The sequence below is a fragment of the Eucyclogobius newberryi genome, unplaced genomic scaffold (assembly GCF_026437365.1).
Source record: "Eucyclogobius newberryi isolate DKJ021-1_F unplaced genomic scaffold, fEucNew1.0.hap1 SCAF_2, whole genome shotgun sequence".
In the NCBI taxonomy this organism is placed as follows: domain Eukaryota; kingdom Metazoa; phylum Chordata; class Actinopteri; order Gobiiformes; family Gobiidae; genus Eucyclogobius; species Eucyclogobius newberryi.
The window spans coordinates 21,671,418-21,698,694 of record NW_027315834.1 but is presented as its reverse complement, the minus strand read 5'-3'; the positions used below and the strand labels follow the sequence as shown (position 1 = coordinate 21,698,694).

Sequence of the window (27,277 nt, the reverse complement as noted above, 5' to 3'; positions counted from 1 at the left end):
ATGCCTTCGGCATGGGCCAGTTCACTGTACTTGCCAGGGGCGACGGGGTACCAAACATGCAGGCGCAGCCCGCATGTTTGGTCAGACAGTTGCAACGCTGCCTTCGGCAGCGTTGCGGGAGCAATAGGCCCTCCGCCCTGCTGGGGCTCGGGCCTAAATATTCCGATGCGAAAACAATGTTTCCCATTTTTCAAATATCATAAACTATACATTTTCGGAAAGCGCTCGCGCTTTCCTACCTCATGGTGTGGGTCCCTGGTCACTGACGGGTACTTTCTTTAATTTTGAGTTGGCTCCGCCCACTTTGTGTTTTTGGCCCTCTATACAGTAATAATGTTCAATTTTTGCATTACATGCTTATATGCACGGAACATGCAAGAGATGGGGAACATATTCGTGAGCTACTTAGGGCAAATGAGTGCTTTAAGTGCTCGTTTAGTGCGCACTTTTGCACGGGCTTCGCCCGTTTACAACGGTAATGTTCCATTTTCCTACTACTAATTAGTATGCACGGGGCGTGCGTGAGTGAAGGAGTGCGTTAGTGAGTGTTTGGAAGTGGGCGAGCGCTTCGCGCTCGATTTCTGCAGCCGTGCTTCGCACGGCCTTACGAGATTAATAGGCCTCTCGCCAGCTTGTGGCGCTCGGGCCTAATTATACATCGTTTGAAAGCTCTAAGCCTTCCCGATGCCGCCATGGGGTGGAATCATCATTACGAGCGCGTAAGCCCACCCACTCCCCATAGACTTCCATTGATTTGAGCAGATACAAGCATGGCCCATGCCTGCGGCATGGATTCTCGCATACGGGATGATGCCAGGAGTGATTTTGGAGGAATGCAGCGCTTCGCGCTGCTGTTGTCAACAATGAGTGAATGGGCGTTGACTATTTCTGTCATAGCAGGAGTAAGTATGCATGATCCATGCCTTCGGCATGGGCTAGTTCACTGTACTTGCCAGGGGCGACGGGGTACCAAACATGCGGGCTGTGCCCGCATGTTTGGTCAGACAGTTGCAATGCTGCCTTCCATTGATTTGAGCAGATACAAGCCTGCGGCATGGACTCTCGCGTACAGGACGATGCCAGGAGGGTTTTTGGAGGAATGCAGCGCTTCGCGCTGCTGTTGTCAACAATGAGTGAATGGGCTACGCCCATTCACTCATTGTTGACTATTTCTGTCATAGCATAGTGAGTGTTTGGAAGTGGGCGAGCGCTTCGCGCTCGATTTCGTGCGCACTACGTGCGCACTTTCGCAGCCAAATACCAATTGCCATAAAACAACAACAACAATAAAGTCTAAAGAATAAGATAGTAGGTGGTGGTAATATAACGCTTGAATACCAACCACCATAAAACACCAAAGAAGATGAAGAAGCCCGTATCATTCATCAGTTTGGCCAACCCTACGCCCTAATTGGCCAATTTTCAGTAGGCTAGGCCCAATTAGACTATTTAGCCACTACTCTGTTCGTTTTGTTACTTGTTCAAAATACACTTATTACATTTTAGTTTAGAACACTGGTCAGAGCGAAATTCATCATCAGTCATCCTCCCTTCCGCCAGTAGGGGCGCTGCTTGAGCTGGGGCCAGTGAAGGCCAAATCCAGGAGGTGGAGTCTCAGAAGGGGAGGGGGAAGAAAGCGGAGAGGAAAACGAACCGATCATAGAAACAAGGGAGGGCAGCGGAAGAAGTACTGCCTTAAAGTTGTATTTTATCAAACTTGAGAGTTGTGGTGGAAAGGATTAAAAGAAGATGATAACACCCTTCTTCCTCGAGAATTTCTGGGTATGTGTTGTTACGCTATTTACCCCGTGCTATACCTTATTCGTGCCTCACTGCGCTCCCTTCCTTACATGTTTCTGTCAGCTTTGGTTTGACTAGTATTCGCCTTACATACGTGGCCGTATGAAGTATTATTATATTGTGTATTGCGCTGTAGTGAGTTGGGAGACCACTGGTTAATGACAAACGACCACCTCTACTATTCTTCGCCGATGATATTTTGCCACCCGGGGATCGGGCCTCTTTAAATGCATCAAGCTTGAAACCGCACAGAACCCGCCCTCTTTTGCGCTGATTGGTGCAAATATCCCTTCTTGGAATGTTTACGATCTGTCTCGAACCTCTCATTGGGCGCCTCAGCCGTCAATCACTGACTCTGGCTGTACGCGTTTATGTCTTCCGTAACAAAGTTTCAGTGAGAGTAATGATCATAGGAATGATTTTTAGCCAGTAAAAATATGAAAACGCAAAGCTAATGTTGACGAACTAGATTTCATCGTGCGCCGTTAGTAACTGGGGTTACTACAGCTGTCAGTTAAACGTTTATGTTCGTGCTACTCTTGACGTGGCTTTGTGTTGTCTTATGCACTTGATAAGCTAATGATCTGTGTTTAGTGTTGTGTTTTACACTAAGCTAATGATTTATGTTGTGAGCCCACTGTAATGGCTGATATAAGATAAAGCAAATGTGGTAGACTGTATGTAAGACTCCATGTTACATTCACATTTTGCTTTGACACAAAATTCTTGATAAAATACACTTGTCTGCTTTACAATGTTATGTTTAATACTTAAATGTGTGAAATTCGAGTAATTGTTTTCAGACAATGATGATAAAAATACGTTTTTTGGCGTTTTTGTGCCCTGCTTCTGAGCACAAGAGGAACCAGTGATGGGCAAGATGTGCTGTGTTTTTAGTATGCAGGGCACACAAACACTCTTGGCATCTCTGTCTGACTTTGACTTGACTGCAAATCATGATTATCAAAATAAAGGAGACATGGTCTCAAGGAGATGCTATTTAATGTTGTAGCAAAGCCTGTAACTAAATGCTATGGGCATAATGAGTTTTCAGTTTGTATAATGTCTCTGGTATATGTGATGTCCTATTCTTTTTTTTTTTATTCTGAAGAGGTTCGTATTTGAAATAATAGCCCTAACTACCTCTTTGTATGTTCCATGTATTAGCAGATTAACTGCTGGAGCAGTATTTGCCTTCAGTGTATGATAGAGTTCAAAGTTCAGATGAGGTAGGCTTACACTAACTTTCAATTTCAGAATCTAAAAGATCAATAGATCAACATGCAACTGTAACAAATGACAGTAAGGAAGCTGACCATTAAGACTACCAAATGTTTCCTTTTGCCATGTCACATATAGACATTGACCCAAAAAAACTGCTGTACAAACAAACATTTCAGTGGTTTTGGGTATAATGCAAAATTGTGCATGTTTGTACAAATTTGTAAATTAACTTTGGGATATCTGTGAGAAAGTATAAAATCTGTCACTGTGTTTTCAGTGCAAACAAACCCGGCCCAAGCACGCTGTCTGATGGGCACAACTCTGTGTGCGACACTGGGTCACATGACTAGACACTGTGATGTCATCAGGGGCAGGGCTTTTGCATCCAACCTTACTGTTCTTTTTTATTAGTGTCTTTTTGTTTATATTCCTACATGTCACATTCATGCCTTGCATCAAGAATTGAATGTTTGTTGCGTTAATATTATGCATTGTGTATTGTATATCATGTAAATATACTTTTGTTTAAATTTAAAAACAAAAACCTTGGCTGACAGGTTGCCTGTTGCATCAGCTTTATAAGTCTTTATATTTTTGTATTCTTTTTGACCCAATACAATGTAAATTTATGTAACGTCTTTGACGTTATAGTTTGCTGTACTGTTGGAGAGGTCTTCTGTGTGAGACATTAAGGCCAGATTCCACGGCCCTCTGTCCTGCAGATGTTCTAGATAAAGTGCTGTTTCTGAACGTCTGTTTATGGTTCTGACAAGGACTGACTTTAGTATGATGATGGTCCAGGCCTATTGTTGAGATTGAGAATTAATAGCAAATATAGTTCAGAACACAAAATCCAGTTCACATGTTCCATTTTATACTTAATTGCCATCATTGTGTTATTTTTTGCACTTGCAGCAGATGACGTTTTCTTGAAACTTATAAAGTGAAGTTGTTGGCGACTTCTATTTCACAATGTGTAGATTATTAAACACATGGAGTTGTGAACTTCTATTAATGATTGTCCTATTCAGAGGTTACTAGTAGTTTGTATGTTTATTTAGCTTGAATGCATTTTTTTTCTTACAAAAGGCAGTTTGTAGTCTTTTTCTTTTGAAATCTCACTGCTCATAAGCACATGCCTGATTGCACTGAAAGGACATCCTTCTGCTGACTGTTCTCTTTTGTTTTCCCACTTCCCTGTTGTGAAGTCAGTTGTCGTTTCTTAAATATTTGGTTAAGACACACATGGGTACCTTTTCTACTGCGACCTCTGCCATACTGTTGTGACCTTTTTGTCTTTTGCCCCCAAACAATCTGATACCCAAAGCCACATCAGTTGAGTTTTTGCACCAGTTATATTGGATCCAGGAATGGGGAAATGGTTTCATGCGAATAAGACTTTATACTTACGTTTCCTTCATTAATCTAGTAATTAGAGATGCATTTTGTTGTCAGTTCTACCTACAGTACACGCTTGTATTATATATTTGTTGCTTAACGCCCAATAAAGGCCGTCTGCAAGCAGCCCATCACTTCACGTCTTTTAAAATGCATTAACAATCTTAAATAGCACAATATCCCTGTTTTTTTCCGTTGCTAACATGTAGCATAATAACAACTTGCATTATTTTATGTTTCTGAACAATCTGAGGATTGTTGGCAACATTGGGTGATTTAATGTGCAACATAATTCAGTCTCAGAACCTTAATATCGGTCGGCCTCTCACCAAAATGTAGCATATGATGATTATAATGGTAGAAGAGTTAAACTTGCTGCAAAATATATATATATTTCTCATGAGGTAATTGTGGGCAACATCCACCTGGAAGCCTGAGGGCAATTTGGGCCCTGGGCCATAGTTTGGACACGCCTGCTCTACACGATTGCAAGATGTAGTGATCATAAAACTATTTATCCAAATGTTACATATTTACTAAGCTTTGTATTAATAAAATTGATTCTAATTATTAACCTTTTGGTTGAATTATTTAGCTTCCTGTTGGCATTTAAAGCCAAGGCTTGTTGCAAATGCATGTCGTGTTATCTTGTTGTTATCTTGTTGTTATCTTGTTGTTATCTTGTTGTTATCTTGTTGCTTGTTATGCATTTAATCCAGGTGTTTGCATTTTTTAGGGTGAAAAAAACAATGGCTTTGATGTGCTGTACCATAACATGAAACATGGCCAGATTTCCTCCAAGGAGCTGACAGACTTCATTCGAGAGAGGTAAGAACACGAGGCACTGCACACAATTTCAGTGAATTTGACCATTTCTTTCTTAAATTCCTTTCTTAACTTCCTCCCACGTTCCTCCTCCAGATATACACTCCTGTCCAAAAACAAGTCGCCATAGAAAATGCTCTTATATTGTATAGGACCATCTTTAGCTTTGATTACAACACACATCCGCTATGGCACAGCTTCTGCAGCATTTAAAAATATATATTTCCATCCAGTGTTGCATTATTTTTCTCCAACTGATCTTGTCTTGATGATGTGAGAGAGTGACCACTGCACAAAGCCTTCTCCAGCCCCAACACTCTCACTGGGGTTCAGATCTGTAGTAGATGTAGTGTGTAGTGATCTCTGCTTGATGCCAATGATCTAAGCCTTCTCAAACACACTGACAACTAGGGATGCGTACCGCTACGACGGACCGGATCCGGACTTGTAAAAACGTTTCGGTTCAGGTCCAAAAAAACCGAAACCCCGGTGATTCGGTTCTGCACTCATTAAAAATCTACCACTCACATTCTATAGCCTTTACGTTCTAGAATCTAAACCATCCTAAACCTTCCATAGATCGCGAAATTCGCGCTGGAAAAGACGTAAACACTGACATCGCTGTCAATGGCGCGGAGCCATCAGCGACGCACACGTCTTCAGGGCAGAAGTTGAAGCCGGCGCAATGAGTTTAAAGACGCGAAACAGAACATTGAGGCAGCTGTTAAGAGAGCTGACTTTATTTGAAGCGTTTGAAGCCGCCGCGTCGCCGCTTGTGCCGCTCCATGAGTTAGTTTAACGCTTGTTAAAGGAGCCGGTGGTGCTTTGGTTTGGGTGTAAATATTGTAACTTCTCGCTCAGGTCAGTAATACTGGTTTAGTGCTCACAAGTTGTCACTTTATTTCTTGAACAGAGTTGGTTAATGTTGGCCGTAACCATGGTGATGGAACAGGAACATCAGAAATCACCTCGTCTCCTGAGCCCGCTCTTAGCTCCGCCCCAGAGACCACGCGCACGCGCACTAGAGACTAGGGTCGCTACAATATGAATGAAATAACTGTTATGTTGTGGTGCGATGTAGCATTTATTTCCGTGGGTTAATGTGCAACATACATATTTATACATCTAAGTAAATTCTAAGTCAAAGTAATATTGTCTAATTGCTGGATTCATTAATTGGAGCTTATATTTTGTAATAGTATTTGTATTCTACAGTTGTTAAATATGGTCTTGTGTTTAATGCTGTTAATATGATGTATTGTGTGTAGTGTAAAATATTTTCATATTCTATTTTTGATACTGCTAAGTTGATTGATTTATAGTGGTTCTAGTTGACTGTTATTCTAGTTTTTGAAGGTTTTTACCTGACTTTGATGCCAATGGATCTGCAAAATTAAAGAGTGGAAATGTAGCTAAAGGCATTAAACTTCAGGTGTGGGGAACAGCCCAGTCAAACCAGTAATACACTTGACAAACATAGTATCAGCTGAAACAGCTGCCCCAATACCAATACTCAACATGCTCTTGTTCGGGAGTTGTTCCTCTAGTAAAAGAGTAAAACACATGAATGTGTGTTAGCTAGCTCGTAGCTTGTGATTTGTAAGTTGTAACTTCTGTTAATAAACAGTGAATAAACCAGACAAGTTGAGTTTATTTCACTCTGCAGTTAAGCCTTGTGTTTGATAGAAGTCCTTGTTCATGTGTCTTCAACTTAATTGAGCCAAGTAGCTTGTGTTATGCTGTTGTAACATTATGCAAATATGGCATGAGTTCAGCCAGACTCATTAGGTCCGGACCTGAACCTAAACCTCTGGATTCGAATCCGGACTTGAACCTGAACGTGGGTTTAGGTATGCATCCCTACTGACAACATTTTCCATGACCACGCGATTCGTATTTTCACATGGTTGTTTCAGAAATGAGAAGCCACTCACTGCATCAATTTGGTTTAAATGTTGTGTTGCAGCAGTTATCCAAAAATAGGCTCGTAACTACTGTATTTGCTTAGTTGAATCCAAGTGGTGACTTTTGTTTGGGATAAGAAATAATCTGATAATAATCTGCAGCCGATCATTAATCAGTGCCATCTCAGCTTCATAGTTATTTCAATGACTGAATCCAGAGTTTTCAATTGAGACATGACTGGCATTGGTGTTCTACAAAAAATATTTTTTACGAAAGTATTATTTAATTCCAGAAGTAAGTACATGTATTTTATACTTTCATTATGCACAGAGTGAACCATCCCCATCATGTATTTGAAAGATTAAGTCTTTCTGTCGACAGAAAAAGGAAGAATATTGTTGGATAGAATTATTATCAAAAACTCTTTTAATGTCTAGTTTACCGTGCCCTAATCATGCCATGGTTGTCGAAAAATCACTGACCGTCACAAGATTACAGCAGGGGTCTCCAAACTACGGCCTGTGGGCCAAATGTGGTCAGGCCCAGAGGATAAATTGGGCCAAATGAACTAGTAAAAAATACTTTATCATCATTAACTCAATAATGTGCTTTAAACATTAGTATACATTATTGTATTGTTTATACTAAGTTTACACAAATGTATACCTGTATACTTGTCTGTCACAATACTAACAAATGTCGAACGTGAAAATGATCCCAGGGAAATGATTTGATAAATATTTTTCTCTCTTTTTTTGGTTGAAAGGCTTTAAAACCTGTAAGAGCATATCCCACACACCTGGTGGTGGATTATTACTACATTTTGCGCCCTCGTCTTAACGAAGTTTGATGTGTTCTTTTATAGGAGTACTATCGAGGAAGCATACGCCCGGTCAATGACCAAACTTGCAAAATCTGCTGGAAACTTTTCTCAACTTGGGTTTGTACTTAAACGTATTGAATAACATGCAACCTGGCAAATACTACACGCTTACCATGTTATCCACAATCTTCACAGGACATTTGCTCCGGTCTGGGATGTGTTCAAAAGCTCTACGGAGAAATTGGCTACCTGTCATATGGAACTGGTACGAAAACTTCAGGAGCTTATAAAAGAGGTCCAGAAATATGTGGAGGAGCAGGCCAAATCGCACAAAAAGGTACACAAATGACAACAAACAAAGTAAATGTGAATAACTGTTCAGTAGGGGAGAAACATCTGACATTCTCCAGAGTCTCTCAGACAATTTGTCCACAGTTTATGAGCCGTCTAGAAACAAGGAAGAGCCTGAGGTCAAGTTCATGGTCAACTGCCAGGGCTGGATTGTAGACTCTGACTCTTATTTTAAAATATCCCAGAGCATTAATATCTGTGTATTATTGTGTGATCAAACATTTTTATCTTGTATCTGACAACATATTGGTGACGTTTGCCCGTTTTATTTAATGATTTATTTTTTGCAATTTTAGACAAAAGAAGAGGTTGCACCCACTTTAGAGGCCGTCCAGAATATCCAGACCATATCTCAGGCTCTGCTGAAGTCCAAGGAGATCTACAATGCCAAAACGCTGGATCAGGAACGCCTCCGTAAAGAGGGGGCCACGCAGCGAGACGTGGACAAGGTTAGTCTCTTACACATTTTATAGCTTGCTTTTTTCCCACTACATATTTCAGACAATATAGTTAACTGCCTTTGCTTTTACAGGCGGGTGTCAAAGCCAAAAAAGCTACAGAAACCTACAAGTCGTATGTTGAGAAATATGCCACTGCAAAGTCAGAATTTGAGCAGAGAATGGCGGAGACTGCACAGGTACGACGTTTAGTAATCTGTGTCGTATGTACGAGCAAATGTATTTGTGTTGCAATAATGTATTTATTATGTCAATTCAAAAGCAAATGCTAATTATTTATTATGTCAATGCAAATTAACAATTTTGTTCCCCCCTTTTTTGTTTCGACCAGAAATTCCAGGACATTGAAGAAAATCACATTCACCAAATGAAGGAGATCATTCATTCGTATTCACAGTCGGTTGAAGAAACGCATGCACTTTTAGGCGAGGTGAGAATGTCCACTGACACATTCTTTCATCCAGTCAACAGTGTGCTTTCCTCAATAATCATTCAAGTGAGATATGGGAAGGACCTCGAGCTCAGCCTATGTTAGTACCAAATATACTGCCTGTCCAAAAAAGAAGGATACTTAAAAAACCTGATCATAACCGTGTTATTCGTGCGCCTGCAAACGCACTCGATCTGTACTCTTGTAGTTGCTTCGTTTCCTGTAGAGGGCGACATTGCTCCACATTGTTGGTATAACAGAGCCATGCTTAGTTTCTCCAGTGGTGAAGTAATGAAGTACAAATGTATCAGGACTGTACTTTCTTAAATTCTTAGGTGTCTGTACTTTTACTGAAGTGGATATTTTTAATTTGTCTTTCATTACATTTGAGAGCAGGAATCTATGCCACTACATTTTTGAACTGGTCTTTTTCTCATGGCTTTAGACCTGCTGAAATGGCTGAGGGTTTATTTTGTGCACATTTATGCTTGGATTTGTTTAGTTTCAATTCCTGGCTTTGAGCAACAACAAAAAAAGGAAAATTGCTTCTGAAGACCAAAATCTGTGTAAATTACATTTTACGTGTACTTTCATTCTTTTACTTACCATATGTCGATTTTTATTTTGTTACTTTTGCTTTCACACAAGTATTCTTTTGCTCCATCATCTGTACTTTTACTTAAGTAACAAAATGGAGCACTTCTTCCACCACTGTTCTGCTCTTGTTGATATTATGGTGATGGCGCACACAAAGTTCAGTAGACAAGAGGAGTGCGTGGGAAGCGGCTGTATATTTTTGAAGTGCCGTTTGTTGTCTGCCGCTTTGCACAGAGGGCTGCTCTTAAAGGTGTGTGCATGTCTGTCCCTGTGCGTGCTCTTTGTGTTTGTAAATGCACGTTTGTGTGAGAAAGAAGCTCTTAAAGACGTGTTAAAGACAGGTTGATTGCATTAGCGTCCTCCTTCACGGCAGCAGAACCTGACCAATCGCGTGTGTGGTTTGTAGAGCACAGATCGTCGCCACAGCCGGTCTGCAGCACTAACATCACCCCCGACACACGCACACACACATACATGCACGCACACACATACATACACACACACATGCACGCACACACATGCACGCACACATGCATGCACACATACATGCACGCACACACATACATGCACGCACACACATGCACGCACACATGCATGCACGCACACATACATGCATGCACACACACAAACATGCACGCACACACATGCACGCACACATGCATGCACGCACAACATACATACACACACACATGCACGCACACATGCATGCACACACACAAACATGCACACACACACATGCATGCACGCACACATGCATGCACGCACACACACAAACATGCACGCACACGCGCACACTCGGCTAATGTACGCAGACTGCCACAAGGGGACCTAGGGTTGGTGTGTCCTACACATAGATGGGGCCTGTATGCGTGCTTGTGTTACTTGTGTGCATGTGTCCTACAATAAGCGCAGCAGTATCTCAGGCTCACTGAAAACAATCTTCAATTCAAGACCACAATACCAACAGCAAGTTAAAACTTTAAAAGTAGTCACACATAAATCTATATTCTGGAGCAAAATACAAATGTATGACTGCTCCCCTTCAACTTGGCAATTCAAATCCTTTTCCGTATCTGTATAAATACGTTATTATGCAGGTAAATCTCATTTGTATTTTAAATGGGTGACTGAATTGTAATTAATTTTGATTTATTTTTGATTTGATTAATTGTTTTTTTTTTTCAGTTCCAAAATGAATTTGTGAGAAACATTGAAAATACATCAGTGGAAAGCTTAATACAAAAACTGGCAGAAACTAAAGGAACAGGCAAAGATAGACCAGGTAAGACTTGTTTAATTACCTAACATCATGTTCTAATGGTCCATCAGGTTGTGTCTTGAAGAAAGTCGGACGATGGGGAGATGAATGGTTTTATTGGTGCATGTTCTGGTGTGGACAGCCCAGTTTCTGTGTCGGAAGGGAATAAGTGCAGGGAGAAGGGCAATTAGAAGTAGTAGAGCGCCATCAGGATCAATCATTGTAATCTGCTGCAAAGGTAGGCAAGCTCGACATTCCATTCAGCATGTGACACACAGGGGCTTTGCCCTGCTCTGCTCACAGACTAAGCAGTCAGAGCCAACCTTTTCAGGAGGTCACAGCTCAACAACCACTCTTGTGTAAACTTTGCCATGCTGCAATAATCAAGGGAATGCTCTTCAAACGTCTTAGCTCACCCCACTCCTCCCTCTTCCCCCCGTGCATTGCCTAGTTGTTCGTAAACTGGATGCAAGCTTACATAATTGATGTTTTTATTATTTTAATCATTGTTGTTCTTCCTATTAACAAGAGCTGCAGTAAAAATATAAGCCATCGACTTGTAAAATGTCTATAATTATTCTCTCTCTACAGCGCTTGTCTATATCACTATAATAGGTTAAAGGCACAAGGGTTCCCCTCTGCTGTGTTTGTGTGTACACAAGCAATGACCTCTGCGCTCAGGCTCAGACTGTAAGAAGCCTTCATTTGTTTGGACAGCAGAATCAATTGAGTCTAAAAAACGGTTAGAAAATTCCTTGAGTATCAAACTGTTCATTAGCGATAGAACAGCAGCTCTGACCCTGTCAGAAAAATAACCTGTCTGTCCTCTGATTAAATGGCTGAACGGATGGCCGGTCCAGTGCCTTTAGAGAGAGAGAGGTTGAATAAACTTTCTATTGCGGAAACAATCCCAAAGTGACACGCTGCGAGGCAGGGGGGTTTTGAGTCTTCAACGATATCCAGCTGAGCTGTCAACTGGCCATGGGCCAGACACGCAACCCCCGCCCCCCTCTCTCCCAGCACCATGTGAAGCATATACAATTTAAAAACCATTCTCCATTCAAGCGTGACAGTCTGCATCCCTCACAGAGAGTAGAAAGAAAAGAAACATCTTCTCCTGTATAAACATCACTGTGTGTGTGTTTATGAGACGTTAAGCTGTTCCTAATGTGTGCCCAGCTTTAGGTAATGTTCAAGCGTCTGTTGTTTGGACTTTTTATGACGTCCCTCTGCATAAATATTGTCTCCAATATTTTGCTGATTACAGCAGGTTGGGCCTTTACACGCCAGCTTGGTAAACAATGCAGAACACACTTCACACATTCAGTTTTATACTTGAATACTTTATACTACCAATTATTGCAAATATATAAATTATTTATTTTTAATGCCATGATTCCAGTAAATTAATGGCAATGACTCGAGTAGCATCATGATCTGCATGATCTGTCCTTCTTTAGGACAAACTCGAGCAAGCCCCTTGTGACTTGACTGGCATGTTTTTTGTGCTGTCAGTGCTGATTTGCCAGTGGTGAAGAGGCCTGATATTGCACAGTAGAGTAGACCAGTCATTTGTGTACTGTATCCACTTCACTTGCCGTGATGCAGGCCTCTCGTGACTCGCCGCTTCCCTGCTCTTCACTCTGCGATGCACGCGCCAAACAATGTGTCAGTTGTGTTTGCCCCCATTGTCCTCTGGGAAGATGAGAGTGGAGAATGGACACTAATTGCGTTGCAAGTAAAATACCATTAGCTTTGTTTGCTCATTTTTTAAGTAAACAGTATGACACAAAAAGCTTATACTGATTTACTATGAAGTATTACGTGGCGATAAAGAGTCCTGATACGCCTCGGACAGACAATGGGCTAATCCGGCTGGTAAAATGCATAAATACATTTAGCGGCATCAGAATTATGTAGGGGCAATTATTTTCATTAAAGACATGCAACCGCCCAGCAGAAGAGATACAGGGCAATTATTCGAAAGATTGACAGCTTGAGATTGAGTTTTGTGAAATTGTCAATTATTTGGGTGGGTTTTTTAAATCGAGCCTCTCTCTGCATAGGTCTGACTTTGGAGGAAGAAATCTGAATATTATTTGTGTAATTTTTACTTTATTGTTGTTGTTAAGGCCAAATAAAATAAGATAAAAATCAAGATCGATTAAAAAAAAAAAATAACATTATTGCCCAGCCCTTTTAATAGCTAACCCCCCTGTTATAAATGTAACACATTCACATTTACCTTATAAAATGATAGTATCGTCACAACCTGTACAGCTTCACTTATATGGGCACTTTATAAACCGTATACAGCAATTTCCAAAGTGAGATTCTTGAAGGTAATACTATAATAATAGTAATACTCTACTTGCTAATGCATTTTTGTGTAATTGTTTTTAAGAATTTAATGGTAACTGTAGTATTATCCAGTATAAACCATGCCAACACAGTATACACAATTAAGGCATTTCTAGTATTTAAAGCTGGTGCATTTTCATGCCTGGGAGCACTGTAAAAATAAGGCAGTTTCACCATACACTTGAATTATAAAAAACTTTTTGGAATTAGAATGATAAACATTGTACTTCATTGTATAATGATTACTACAATAGTCACTGAAAAGCAGATATCCTTCAAGTACCTACCTGATTGATCCCCAGCCCTAGACCTTGTAAGACATGTTTCTGACCTCATGTTTGTACTCCTGCTCGTTTGTGTGAACGTCTTATATCTGCATGCCACAAAGTAGAAAATTGCATGTCTTAAGCCTGAGAGCAGATTTGTCCATGGGGATTCAAACACTTCCCTGCATCTAATCTTGGACTTGTTGGTCTTATTATAATAGGTTTAAATGACTTTGCGTGTCATATGTGAACAGATTCAGTGTGAGCTCACTTTAGTATCTGCACGTGTGTAGTTTCAGTTCAGTTTGTGCGGATGTGTCCCCGGTGTTGGTTTTGTGTTGGCCCAGGGAGAGTGCGTGGTTTCTCCAGGAGGAAGTGCCACATCTCTGCAGAGCCACCAGACATGCAGTTGACTCTGTCATTGACCCTGTCTGCCCTCCGGGACTGGCCCAGCCCCGTTTGTGTACACACTGTGTATGGCACGCCAGACTGCATGTTGCGTGCTTCTCACTGCCTTTCTCCTGTGTTGCGTATGTGTAATTATTGCGTGATGTACTTTCACTGCAGTCCCAGCTGTGAATCAGTGACCCTTTCTGCACCAAATGAACCTCAATTATTCTTTGTCTCGTTAGGACCTATTGAGTTTGAGGAGTGCAATATAGCAATTGCTACAGAAGGTCAGTCATGTAATGTAATAATTTACCAATATAAATGTTTAGCTTTCATTGTAATGGTTCTATAATATTCTTATGTTTTCTAAGGCGCAAAACCCAGAAAGAGGAAACCTTTTGGTATCCCAGGGCGGAGGAAAGACAAGGACACAGACTCTACGTGAGTAGAGTCAATTTAATAGTACATTTAATCTGTTCACTTTAAAAAATAAATTATGATTTTTTTTTCAGAGAGTCGACAGAGGTTGAAGCTACTGTGAGTTTTGGTGATACAATATAAACTTGCTTCTTTTTGTATAATGCGTTTGTTTTGAGTGAATGTATTGGCTGTAGGTGCAAGAGCCCTCCTCAACTGCATTTTTTTTTGTTTTTCTTTGTCTATGTTGATAGAACACTGCCAATGGTGCTCCTCCAGGATATTATGGAGCCATAGACATCCAGAACGCTGTAAGCAGGCAGAATGACCACATAACCAATGAGATAAATATTGTTTTATTTCCAATACCAGTGGAATTGACCAAACAAAATATATTTATATTATTTATATTAGTTACTGTAATTCGTAACAATAATCAGAATATCTTTTCGCAGAAATTTGCCGAAATGTGTCTTTGTAATGTCTATATTAGAGGAGGTCTTGATGTCATAAAGATTTTGAAAGGATTTTAAAATGATCCGCAAATGTACAGAAATATCAGTTTATATCCTTTTATGAAAGAGTTTTTTTCTTTAAAAAAATATATTGTTATAAACGATAAGCAAAATTTGAATTTGAGGTAAACATTCTCAATATTGTCGATAATTCAGCATTTTCACTTCTATTTCCAACATGTTTTCTGTTTTTTTCCTCAGAACGTCCCCCAGGTCGACGCAGAGGGCTTCTGCATAAGGCCAGAGGACAATGAAAACAATATCCTTTTGGTTACTACTTTACAATTAGTAGTAGTAGTATTCGCATTCTTTCGTGTTGTGCATATACGGTACACATTTCTTAACCGTTTGGGTCACATCCCAAAGAAAACTCCTTCTACTCGTCCAGCGATTCAGAAGATGAAGATGAACCACGAAAGTTTCACGTCGAAATCAAGCCAGTTCAACCAAACAACGGGACGCACCAGAACCGGGCCACTATCGATGAACTGAAGGCCTCCATCGGAAACATCATCCTCTCTCCCTCAGCCTTGGTATGAGCCCCAACTCCGTAAGAGGCCGCACATCTACATACACCTCTGTAACACTAGAGGGCAACAGGAGCATGTCAAACTGAAGGGAGAACATGCTGAGGAACTGTGCAGGCAGCCGTAGCTTCAAGTCAAGCTTTAAAACTTTCTACATCGTTTTAGCTGTTCATTTGTAATGGAATATCTGTTATGTTTTAGCAATCTCAATACATACAAATATCTCGTCCTGCAATTATCGAAGATGTTCTTCTGCCGGTCCCAAGAACGGGTAAACAAAAATCATGGAAATCGTCACTTCCACCCCCGTCCAAAGGAATAGAAGTTTAGTGTTCGTTGTGTTGAGCTGTCAGTTTCTTGATAAACAACAGCCGGTGCCATAAGACATTGAAGTCACTGTTGCTTGTGTTCAAACCCCGTGCGTTCCCCGTGCGTTCCCCGTGCGTTCCCCGTGCGTTCCCCGTGCGTTCCCCGTGCGTTCCCCGTGCGTTCCCCGTGCGGCTGCTGCTGCTGCTGCTGCTGCTGCTGCTGCTGTTGTTGCTGCTGCTGCTGTTGGCTTTAGTGCAGAGGGCCTCGCTCAGTGTGAAGTCTCTGTCACGCCATCGTTATGGGCTAAATGACTTTCCCTATACTTGGTGTCATTTATGCTCTTTTCTGTTCAAAATTCTCTAAACATCTACACTTATGTCTTTTGCTGATTTAATATGCATTTTATACATAATATCCTTTTTAAGGTTTTAATAACAATAATGCAACACAGTAATATGTGAATGTAATTGAACTCCACATGCATAAATGGATGAATAATCTAATTTAACTTATTATAAATATATCATAACATTATTATTTCAGCTTGTTATTTTTAGATATAGTTTCTAAGTATTTTCAGAATAACAAGGTTTGAAACTCCAAAGTCCAAACAATTCATAAAGTTTAGAAGATAAAAGCTACCGCCGTGATATTGGACATGTGCGCCTCGTTTCTACTGTCCACATTTCTGCATTTGACCTGCACAATTATCCTGCACATTTTTTGATGATATGATATTGATGTCATCTTGTAGTAAACATTTTTTTTTAGTCCTACATTTTCTCTGGGTTGGTTAAATCTCTGTTAAGTCCTTTACGTTACGGTTGTAAGTTAGCTGAGCTTACTGTGTACTTATGCTCAAATAACGCAATTCTTGAAATGATGATGAACTATTGCATTATTTCCTCATAGCGTGCAGCCATAGTAAACTCTTGCAGTCTTTTGTGGATAAACATCTGAGATAGTGACAAATTTTGCATCATCTGGGGTAAATTATTTGTAAGACCTCTTCCTCCGCGGCCCACCGCTCCAGCTCGGAGTTCACTTTTTGTGTCTTTTTGTATTCCTCCTCCTGTTCGCCTCCCCCTCTGCAGCGCAGCGCCTTTATTGAAACAGAGATGGAAGTCATGAGTGTGTGTGGCCAGCCAGAGCCGTAATTGAACCCATTTGCTGCTTAGCGCCTGTGGGACTAAACTCTGGCCCTCACAGTGCTGCGGTGGTTAAATGATTTGCCGTGTTCTTTTAACCCGTTTCTGTTTGTTCTGACAAAACCCGCCATCACTCGAACCTTTCTCCCCTGACAAATAAATTCTTGAATGAAATGGATGCTCGAAGTTTCCATTTTGCTGGTGGCCCCCAGAAGTAAATCTTGTTTATATTGTGTTAAACTGTGTGATATGGCTGATTTATGCCTTCAGTTGAATGGAGGCAAGTGCAAAAGTCCAGGGGCAGTGTTTTTTGTTGTCCCCAACTGAGTCTTGGGCTGTTGAAGTTTTCACCTTTGGTTAAACGTCTGGAATGTGCCGACTATAAAGGTGTAATTTTTACTCTTAATGAGGAAAACTCCTGTCTTCACTAGTAATAATAATTTTGATGACGATGATGAAGAAATATATAATACATTAGTATATAGTATATAGTAGTACATTTGTTATTTTTATAGATTCATAAATGTTGATATATATTTTTATTGAACATCTGTACATTTATGTAATTTTAGTCATGTTTAATCGTTGGGGCAAGTATGTATTCAGTATGTATACATCTACATTCTAACAAACCGTGTATTATCGTAGTTAATAGTCTTTTACTCTAATAGCTGCTCTTTTGTCTCTTGTACAGGGTCAAATGAGGAGGAACCAGTCCAGTGAGTATCTTCTGTATTCTGCCGTCAAACTCCATGACTGTGAAAGGCCTTGAATGTATAAATTCTCGTCTCCATTTTTCTTGGCTTGGGATGTCGCTATAAAGCCCATTTTTAAAAAGGGAAAAATCCACTCTCTTTGCCAAAATCAACAAGTCCTTTTTTAAGAGTTGTTATAAGGGAAATTTCACAGCTATGTACAAATAGGACTGATGACGCGATTAGATTAGAGAATTTGTAACTTTACATGCCAGGATTTATCTTCTTTTGCAGTCTTTTTTTAAATATTCCTTAGGTTCAATATTTGCATTTTTATTGTAAGGAAAATGGTTGTTTTTTTGTTTTTTTTAGTTTTTTACACATTTTCCATTTGATCACAAAGTCCTGAATAGATGTAAACTTGACTTTACACACGCATAGGGCACACAGGAGCCACAGTAAAGCTTGGCCGTGGTAAGTACATCATCGGTCTACTCCCTGCCTTCCTCTCCATTCATAATAATGTACAACTTTGCTTGTTATAGAGATGGTTCACATAACTGCTGGAGCTCCCGACTAACGTTTCTGACACACACTACATAATCTGGTCAAAGTTGTTTTCATCTGAGTTTTGACGTTTTGAGAATAACTGCTGCTTTCACTTTGTAACACTTTAGAAAAGGGCACACAAATTACGGACACAAATGCTCTTTTATCTCTAGACTCTGTTTTTAAAGTGTTACCACTAAAAATAAAACACCAATAGTGAGTATTTGAGTAAGATTTACAGGCTTCTACTTGACAATCCTGAATCTTTCTGCAAATGCTCTGACTCTCATTGTTTATGTAACCTCGATTTATAGTTCGGATCCAATTTGAAGTGCACATGACAGCTAAGACTTACGGTATTATTATATTTAAAATTGAGCCGCAACGAATTTACACAATAGTTATGATTTTATTTGATAAATCATATTTACTTATTTTTTTATTCATGTTTAAACTGTCAGAGAATGTGTCCCTAGTGCATAATCTGCCTCCGCAGTTTGGATGGAAATGACAAAGTTCCTTCCTAATTCAACTGTATTTCATTTAAATTTTTCAACTTTTTTTTCTTCAACTATTCCTCAAAAACTGCCACTTGACTGATGTAAAACCATGATAGATATTTACCACAGATTTTATCGTCCTAAACGAGGTGAAATAAAGCTGTCATATGCACTTTAAGCGTATTATACATGTAAACATTTTTTCTTGATTAAATCTGGTTATACGGCTATATTTTGGCTTTTGAGACATCACACAACATTATTTTTACTACTACAGTTTATGTGCTTTATAAAATACTCTTTTGGTTTCTTTTAGGTGACGAATTAACAAAAGGCAAAGTGCCAGCTCCATATGAGTAAGAATGTCCATTTTTCCCTTTTCCACTTTCTTATACTTAATTTTCCATTTGAATCCTCACTGGTTTTCCTCTCATCAGACTGACAAACAATGACCTCTTATCTCTGGACCCATTCGGCCCAAATGTGGCTGCAGGCTCCTCCTCGTCCATCTCCTCCACAACAGGTACATCTTTAAGTGTTCATTTATGTACTATTGCCAAAAGTTTTCTTAATTCAGCGCCATGAACGCGAGGCACTTCCAGTATTTGTTTATTGTATTTTGGTTTTCTTTGGCGATTACGGTTCGTTTACAGATGTGTTGAGTTTGGTGACTCTTTTGGATTCCTTGTGGCACCGGGGTTTATACCGAGTGACATTAGCGCTGACACATTGCCTTGGCTAAGCGTAATCCACAGTTAATTGGCACTAGTTAAGGTCAGCGGGTCGGCTATAAAACCCACCAGCACGTATGTTGTCAAACAGTGTCTCATTACTGTCGAAGGTCACAGCTTAAAAGTCAAAAGAGCATCACAGAGTGCCCCATACTGATGGGAATTAGGCCTGTGCTTATAGCGGCTTTAATCTCCTGTGTACAGTGTTTTACCAGCTCCAACTGCACACAAGACACTTACGCCGCTCTGCTCAACAGATTGAACGCCTTCACACTGTGTTTATATTTATTTTAATTTCATTATTTGATGTAAAAATGTTGGCTTTTTTTGTCAGATCTAGCTTCTCCTTTCTATCCAAACCCTTCATCTCCAGCTTTAATGGTAAATGAGTGTGATGATGCTTTTCTCCCTGAATCACAAGGTAAAATGTACAGTCCAAAGTCATTTGAAACTTAAGCGTATCCATTCTAGTTTTAACGTTATGTGAGCATGTTTAGCTAACACGTGTCTGTTTGGTGTGGTTTCTGCTTTGGTTTTTAGATGATCTGACCATGAACAGTCCAAATCATCTTTAAACATACAAATGTCCCCAAAGCAGTGTTGGGCTTTGATAATCAACACCAATTTAAATACCGTAATGGCAATAAAACACTTTATTTTGATGACAATAATGCTCAACATAAATTGATCATACTTTATTTAATAACAATGTGGTTTTGATCAAATTTATACTAAATCTGTTCAGAAAAGGTCTAATATTGTACTTTTTAGTTTCTTGTTTTTGTAGTCATTAGTATTGTTATAGTTTTGCCAATTCTACATCTGTAAACTCTACAGACTGATTGCTGTGGCCTGCAGGCACATTGTTTTCAATACAACAACTGCACAATACTAAACTAGCCAGCTCGAGATTTTTTTTTCTCCATTTATCAGTTTTGTATAAAATGTTTTTGTTTTGTTTTTATTTAAAAAAAAAAAAAAAAAAAAAAATATCTTTCAATATTATTTACATGAATGAGACTTTTATTTTAGTTTGGTTTGTGGATTTTGATATTATAATTTATTCTTCAAAAGCCTAAACTCTGCTCTAAACCACATTCATTTCCTGCCACAGTATTTACTGTGGACATCTCCATTAAAAAGACTTGGTAAAATGTGGCCCTACTCAATTGAGTCCAAAATGGCTGCATGTGTGTAGTTTAACTCAAACAGCGTGTCAATGCACTGATATATAATGTTTGTAGTTGATGAAGTTTTATTTAAAAATTATGTTTTCTTAATTGGAATACTAAAAATGTGTGCATTGCAGTTAAAGGGCATGTGACTGGTTATGGTTGATATGGAATTTATATGTTATCACAGGCAAAAATCTGAAATATAATCATGTTGACTACTTTTTAGGGAAATGTGTCGTCTAACCTGTCACATGCACTTTAATATACAGTTTTCTCTTGTATGTAACCATTATATATTTGTATATTTGTAACTTAATTGCACCACTCCATTGTTGCTTCCCATCACCAAACTCTCCGCTCCTCTCAGCTGACACGACGCTACAGCACAAGGGCTCTCCTCCACTGCCTAAGCTCTTGCCGTCCAAAGATGTCTCCTCTTACATTTCCTCTCCCTGGGATTCACCAGAAGACTCGTCCCAAACGCTCAAACCTGCACCGGCCCGAGCCCGCAGCGCCCCCATCACCCTGCCTACAGACGACCCCGTCAAGAGTCCAGTGGCCGACAGCCCGCCGAAAAGTGTGGACGCGTTTTCCACCGTGTGCTGGTCCCAAAGCCAGTGGATCGCCTTCAATGACAGCTTTGGTCCTGTTCGACACCAAAGCGCTGGGCCCTCGGAGAAGGAGACCCCGCAGCCCAGCAGGTCGAGTCGTTTCCTGTCAGACGAATCTTCTGAAGCCTACGGTAAAGCGGGGCCCCGAGACCACGGCTCCACTCGTTTCACCGACGTCTTCTGTGGCGTCAGTGATAAACCAGCGGCTGCAACGAACTTACCGTTCAATGGTAACCTTTGCATCACAAGGTGGAAATGTTGCCTCGAGTGGAATGTTATGCCTGTTCAAGTTTTATAGTTTTGTTTGATGTTCCTCCTATTTTTATTTAGTTCCTTTTCATTTTTAGAATTTGTTTTGCATCCCAACCTGTTTAATATTACATGCCTGTTTTGGCTTTATTATGTACCATATTTTCCGGACTATAAGTCGCACCAGCCAAAAAATGCATAATAGAGAAGAAAAAAACATAAAGTTGCACCAGAGTATGAAATGCGGTTACAAGTGTGAAAATAACAAATAATATTACATATAAGTCGCTCCGGAGTATAATATAAGTATACAAGTGTAAATATAAGTATAAGTCGCACCCCAAAACTATGAAAAAAGGTGCGAATTATAGTCCGGAAAATACGGTAATGCATGATTTTTGAAAGCCTCAACATACAGTCTGAAGTGTTATTTGTTTCCTTAATGATCCCACATTGCTCTTGTGTTTTGCGACAGTGCCCCCGCCCAACAGACCCACCACCCCTCTGACCGCTGGAGCGCTGATACCTCCCCCTCGGCCCTCCTCCAGACCCAAGCTCCCGACAGGAAAGCTTACAGGCATAAACGAGATTGTACGTAATCGAGGCATCAATAACCTTCACCAATCCGAACTTAAGTGGTGATGTTGATGTTTTCTATTCTTTAAATTGTCAGGTTCGACCTTTCAGCCCTCCTAAGACCAACGCCAGTCCTCCACCTCCTGCACCGCTGGCCCGAGCGGAGAGTTCATCTTCCTTGTCTTCAAATGCCTCATTCAGTACAGGCAACACCCCAACTGTTGGTGAGAGACTGGTCTAGTCTTGACCTGTTACTGGTTTATACACTCATCCGTTTACGCTTCACCTGTTGTAGCTCTGCTTTCTTTCCACACTTCCAGTTCAGGAGTCGAAGTGACATTCCAGTTCTGAGCCAAAGCATATTTTTGTTCTAAGTGTTTTTTAAGATTAGGATTCTTATTAGGATTAGGATTTTTAACAGTCAGGTAAATGGTCTCACTCGTCTCACTTCACGTTTTTTATCTCCTCATTTGTCCTTTATGTTTTTGCTTTGGCTTAAAGAGGATGATGTATTCATAGCCAAGCAGCCTACTTTTGAGAAGAATTGTGTAACACCTGCAGGTACCATTTCTAGTGGTTTATGTGGGAGATCCCTCCTCTCTCAAGCTCACAACTCCTCTAACTCAAGGACTAAAATGTACGTTCATTTTCCCTTTTGACCTTATACTATGCATTACAAACTTGCGTAGTAGTCATAACTTTCAGATTATACAAACTTTCTACATAATACACTTTATTGATTTCAAATTTACTAATGCTTATTGTCCTGGAAAATAAAGTCTGAACCCGTTTCCAGTCTAAAACAGTGCACGTCTATCATAATACGGTTTCAATATTAAAGTTTTAACCAAACTAATAGTTTTTCTTTTCAGGAACTTCGCGTGGTCCAAGCCCTGTGACCTTAGGATCCCTGGATGCTTTGCCCATTGCCGTTGCCTTCACAGAGACGGTTAATGCTTACTTCAAAGGAGCTGATCCCTCTAAGTGAGTCTCACATGACTACCTGCTGCTGATTTGAACATAATGTTAGAAGTTACCTTCATTTGAAGCATTTAATAAGAGACTTGTCATATTGTCCATGTGCACGACGCACAGACCTCAGACTGCTTACACAGTCGCCATTTCACACTGCATGTGTTGAATGTTTTCCTTTCGTCTGACACCATTCTTTCAGTGTGGATTACATACATGGGGCAGATTACAGTGTAGGGCAGAGAAAACATACAGCCTTTTATTGGTTAACTGCCGTTAAATTGCTGCAGTGAAAAGGGCTTATTTTTTCAGGGATTAGCAAATGGAACATTTCAGGACCAATGCAGCATGGACGCAATGCACCACAGCAAAGACTCTGAAATCATGCTTAAATTGCACAAAGAAACCGTCCCTGAAACTGTTAATACAAGTGTTATATAATTGTCCACAATATTGTATTATGCTTTAAATGAGTAAATGTTTTTTCTGCAGGTGCATCGTGAAGATAACTGGAGACATGACGCTGTCGTTCCCCATGGGCATTATCAAAGTGTTTACATCCAACCCTTCCCCGGCCGTTCTCACCTTCAAACTCAAGAACACCAGCAGGTTGGAGCAGATCCTCCCAAACCAGCAACTGATTCACAGGTGAGCTGATCTCCACAAGGCTCCGAGCTTAAATGAAAGAGATGTCTGCATATGATTTGTGGGAGAACTGAGGAAATGTAGACTGCGTCAATGGGAGGAAACTCAATTAGTAATCTGACATAAACCCATCATTAAACTGTCGGGAGAAATATTTTCCACCAAACGCTAACGACTAAGCTTTCAACACACCATGCCTCATTTGAACAACTTTTTATTCTAAAATAACAAGTGTGCGCCAAACCATTCAACACATTATTTTATCTCACAAATCGTATGTCAGAAGTAGCATGTTGTTTATTTGGGTCATTTAACATCCTCATTTGGTCACGTTTTATACTGAAACTTTAAAAATAAATAAATATTGAATTTCAACCCCTTTTGTTTGTCTCTATTTACTGAAATGGTTTGTCCTTTTCTTCAGTGATCCTTCCCAAAGTGACTCTGATTGTAAGGACTATTGTTTCAACATGCAAGCGCTAATGTCCTACCTCAGGAAAGTGTCAGAGCAGAACCCCTCAGCATCTTACTTCAATATCGATATATTAAAATACCAGGTCAGTATGATTGCATCACAATATTAAAAAAAAGATACCCTACATGTTTTTTTTACGACTCAAAATGTTGTTTTGTGATGGTGCGTTTAGGTGCTTACTGATGGGATCCTCTCCACGCCCCTCAACCTGGCGGTCTACTGGAAGTGCACCCCAAGCACCACAGACCTTCGCTTGGATTACCGCTATAACCCAGAGTCCATGGCCTCGCCGGGCCCTCTGACCAACGTCCAGATACTAGTGCCTGTGGACGGGGGGGTGACCAGCATGCAGTCTCTCCCCAACGCCGTCTGGTGAGGAGAAACACACATTCAATGTTCCACACTAAATGATTATTATAGATTCTTTATATTATATCACTTTTTATTCATAAAGGAACTCTGAGCAGAACAAGTGCTTGTGGAAGCTGAGCGACATCTCAGACAAATCTGATAATGAAGGTAAGCATTCTTGTTTTTGTCATTTACCGTATTTTCCGGACTATAAGTCGCACCAGCCAAAAAAATGCATAATAGAGAAGACATAGAAGAATAGAACATAATGGAGTATGAAATGCGGTTGCAAGTGTGAAAATAACAAATAATATCACATATAAGTCCCTCCAGAGTATAAGTATATAAGTATAAATATAAGTCGCACCCCGGCCAAAACTATGAAAAAAGGTGCGACTTATTGTCCGGAAAATACGGTATTACAATTTGTGGTGCGTGATCTGAAGCTGTGTTCTTTGGATAAACCTAAGGCCTGGACAGCTATAAAAAGGGAACACGTTTTAATGATTTCTGTGAATATAATTTAAGTGATGATGAATTGCCTCATGATTTGTGCTTGACCTCAGGTTCTGGGTCTGTAAGGGCCAAGTTTGAGCTCTCAAATGGTCCGTCGACCCCCTCCACTCTCGCGGTGCAGTTTATGAGTGAGGGGAGCACACTGTCGGGAGTGAACATGGAGCTGCACGGCTCTGGTTACAGACTGTCGCTCAATAAGAAGAGATTTGCTACAGGTTGGTTAGCTTTTATCATACACTTGTGGGGCTGTTATTTTAATAATCTAACACCTCTGTTTTCTTTAGGACGTTACATGGCAGATTGCTGAGGTAGCTGACTCGCTCTTCTGGTTGTTTCTTGAAGCCAATTATGAATCCATCCAAGCGCAGGTATATTTTTACCTTGGAAGTGGGAAACTCACTACAATTAAGCAGCACTGAGTAATGAACACTGTGTAAAAGACAAAAAAGGAAGAGCAAATAATAAGAAAAGTGTCAAAATTAAGTATAATGAGCTTTTGTTCAATACACTTTGTGTAAAAAGTGTTTATGAATTAGATATAAATCTAACGTGCACTAACAATCCTTACTAAACAACGCTGCATGAAAGAAAAGACAAACTATGTATCAAATCCACAGCTTGACCAACTATAACTCGGATAATTTTTTCACTAATGCCTATCTCCTAGTGGCACAATATCATGAAGTGCTTTTTAACAAATGCAAAAAAACTGACCTCAGTGCCTGTTACTGTGGATCAAAGTTCATGTCCATTAATATTTTTGACCCAGAGGAGAGTTTCCAGATTTAAGCTACATTTCTGTGGTAAGATATGATTTTCTAATCACCCAAAGTGGGACCTGTGATCACTGTCTTGTCTTTTTAATTACCTGTCAGATTTGTATGCCCTGTCTTTTCTGTACAAACGATTCAAGGGACTTTCCTCATTACATTTTGTACGATTGGCCATTCTTTTAGGCACCTAGTGCCTTGTTAATGTGGAGATGTGCCTGAATCGACCTTTGTCTTGTGCGTTTAATGAGGCTAATGCGTAACATTGTGCCAGTTATGTTTTACTGCTTTATTGGATATAGAAGGGAAATGCCTCATCTTTTATAACTCGACAGTCTTCCAAAAGTGAAAGAACCTGTTTGCCTCTTGAAACTGTTTATGTCCTTTTTCATATCTTAATTCAGTTCAAGGGCACCACAGGTGCCTGTGCAGCAGTAGCACTACAAGGCCAAATAAATCCTTTAATGCCTTATCACTAACTCAGAACATTGGCTAATCCAGTGTTGTTGATGTGGAGCCGTTGCACCTCCTTTTACTCTCAGAGGATTCAATTCAATTAGCAAAAAGCACAAGTACCAAGATGTTTTCGAGGTTATACTTTCCTCTGGAGGTTCAGGAATGATTAATTTACTTGGTCTTTACATTGACTTTATATGTCATCAGACGTCGAGTAGTAACACCTTATTAAGCAGGTGATGAGGGGATAATGACATTCGAAAAGTCCAACATCTTTTTGTAAATTGTTCATAATGCTGTGCCTGGTTGCAACACTAAGCATAAATCTGTCACAATTTGGAAGGTAAAATGAAGATAATATCACATCAGAAATGAATAGAGGTTTACCATGTTAACAAAAAACAAACATTTTAGCAAGCTGGTTCTTGCTATCGCTCAATTTAAATACACAAACTCTTTCTTCTCACTTTCACAATGTTTTTTCTTAACTTGTAACAAACAGAATTTATTGGAGATAAACAATGTGTAAATGGTTGTCAAATTGTAAATTTTTACCAATATCTTTGCCACTTTGTCCTTATGATTTTTGCATTACGCCTGTATTAAATGTGTAATATATAAATATATACAAATATATGGAAATTACAACTTTAAATGTGTTTCATGCGATTTCTTTATTTATGTTTAGATTTTGAATACAAGTTTGGCTTAAATATAGACATACATTTTACTACAGAATATGTTGTTTATACATTTTCAGTATTTTTTAGAAGATGTGTTTCGATGATTTTGCTCTTCACATGAGTCCAAAATGTCCTGGAGGATCCTTTTGGCAGAATACTCTGCAGCAGAGTATTCAACGCATCCAGCATTACAGTTAATTTACTGCGCATTAGCACAGGCTGAAAATGGGCCTATTGCGATCAAAACTGTTTTATGAAAGTACTGTAGGCGCCTTTTACAATCTATGTATAATTTATATTCACACTAATTAATACCACTGC

General features: G+C 39.8%; 1 protein-coding gene across 1 annotated transcript; it reads left to right on the top strand.

Annotated features, from left to right (window-relative positions):
• The first annotated feature begins 1,606 nt into the window (after positions 1 to 1,606).
• fcho2 (FCH and mu domain containing endocytic adaptor 2) lies at positions 1,607 to 26,928 on the top strand. Its single transcript, XM_072454453.1, has 30 exons — positions 1,607 to 1,782; positions 5,159 to 5,250; positions 8,018 to 8,092; positions 8,171 to 8,312; positions 8,623 to 8,775; positions 8,859 to 8,963; positions 9,116 to 9,214; positions 10,997 to 11,093; positions 14,329 to 14,373; positions 14,458 to 14,527; positions 14,599 to 14,623; positions 14,758 to 14,814; positions 15,220 to 15,277; positions 15,376 to 15,551; positions 17,697 to 17,721; positions 18,139 to 18,171; positions 19,063 to 19,102; positions 19,184 to 19,269; positions 19,812 to 19,898; positions 21,020 to 21,493; positions 21,988 to 22,103; positions 22,186 to 22,308; positions 22,514 to 22,649; positions 22,961 to 23,072; positions 23,553 to 23,708; positions 24,130 to 24,262; positions 24,353 to 24,552; positions 24,635 to 24,699; positions 25,098 to 25,262; positions 25,332 to 26,928. The coding sequence occupies exons 1-30, from the start codon at positions 1,750 to 1,752 to the stop codon at positions 25,352 to 25,354; spliced, it is 3,201 nt and encodes a 1,066-aa protein (XP_072310554.1). The 5' UTR covers positions 1,607 to 1,749; the 3' UTR covers positions 25,355 to 26,928.
• The last annotated feature ends 349 nt before the right edge of the window (positions 26,929 to 27,277 follow it).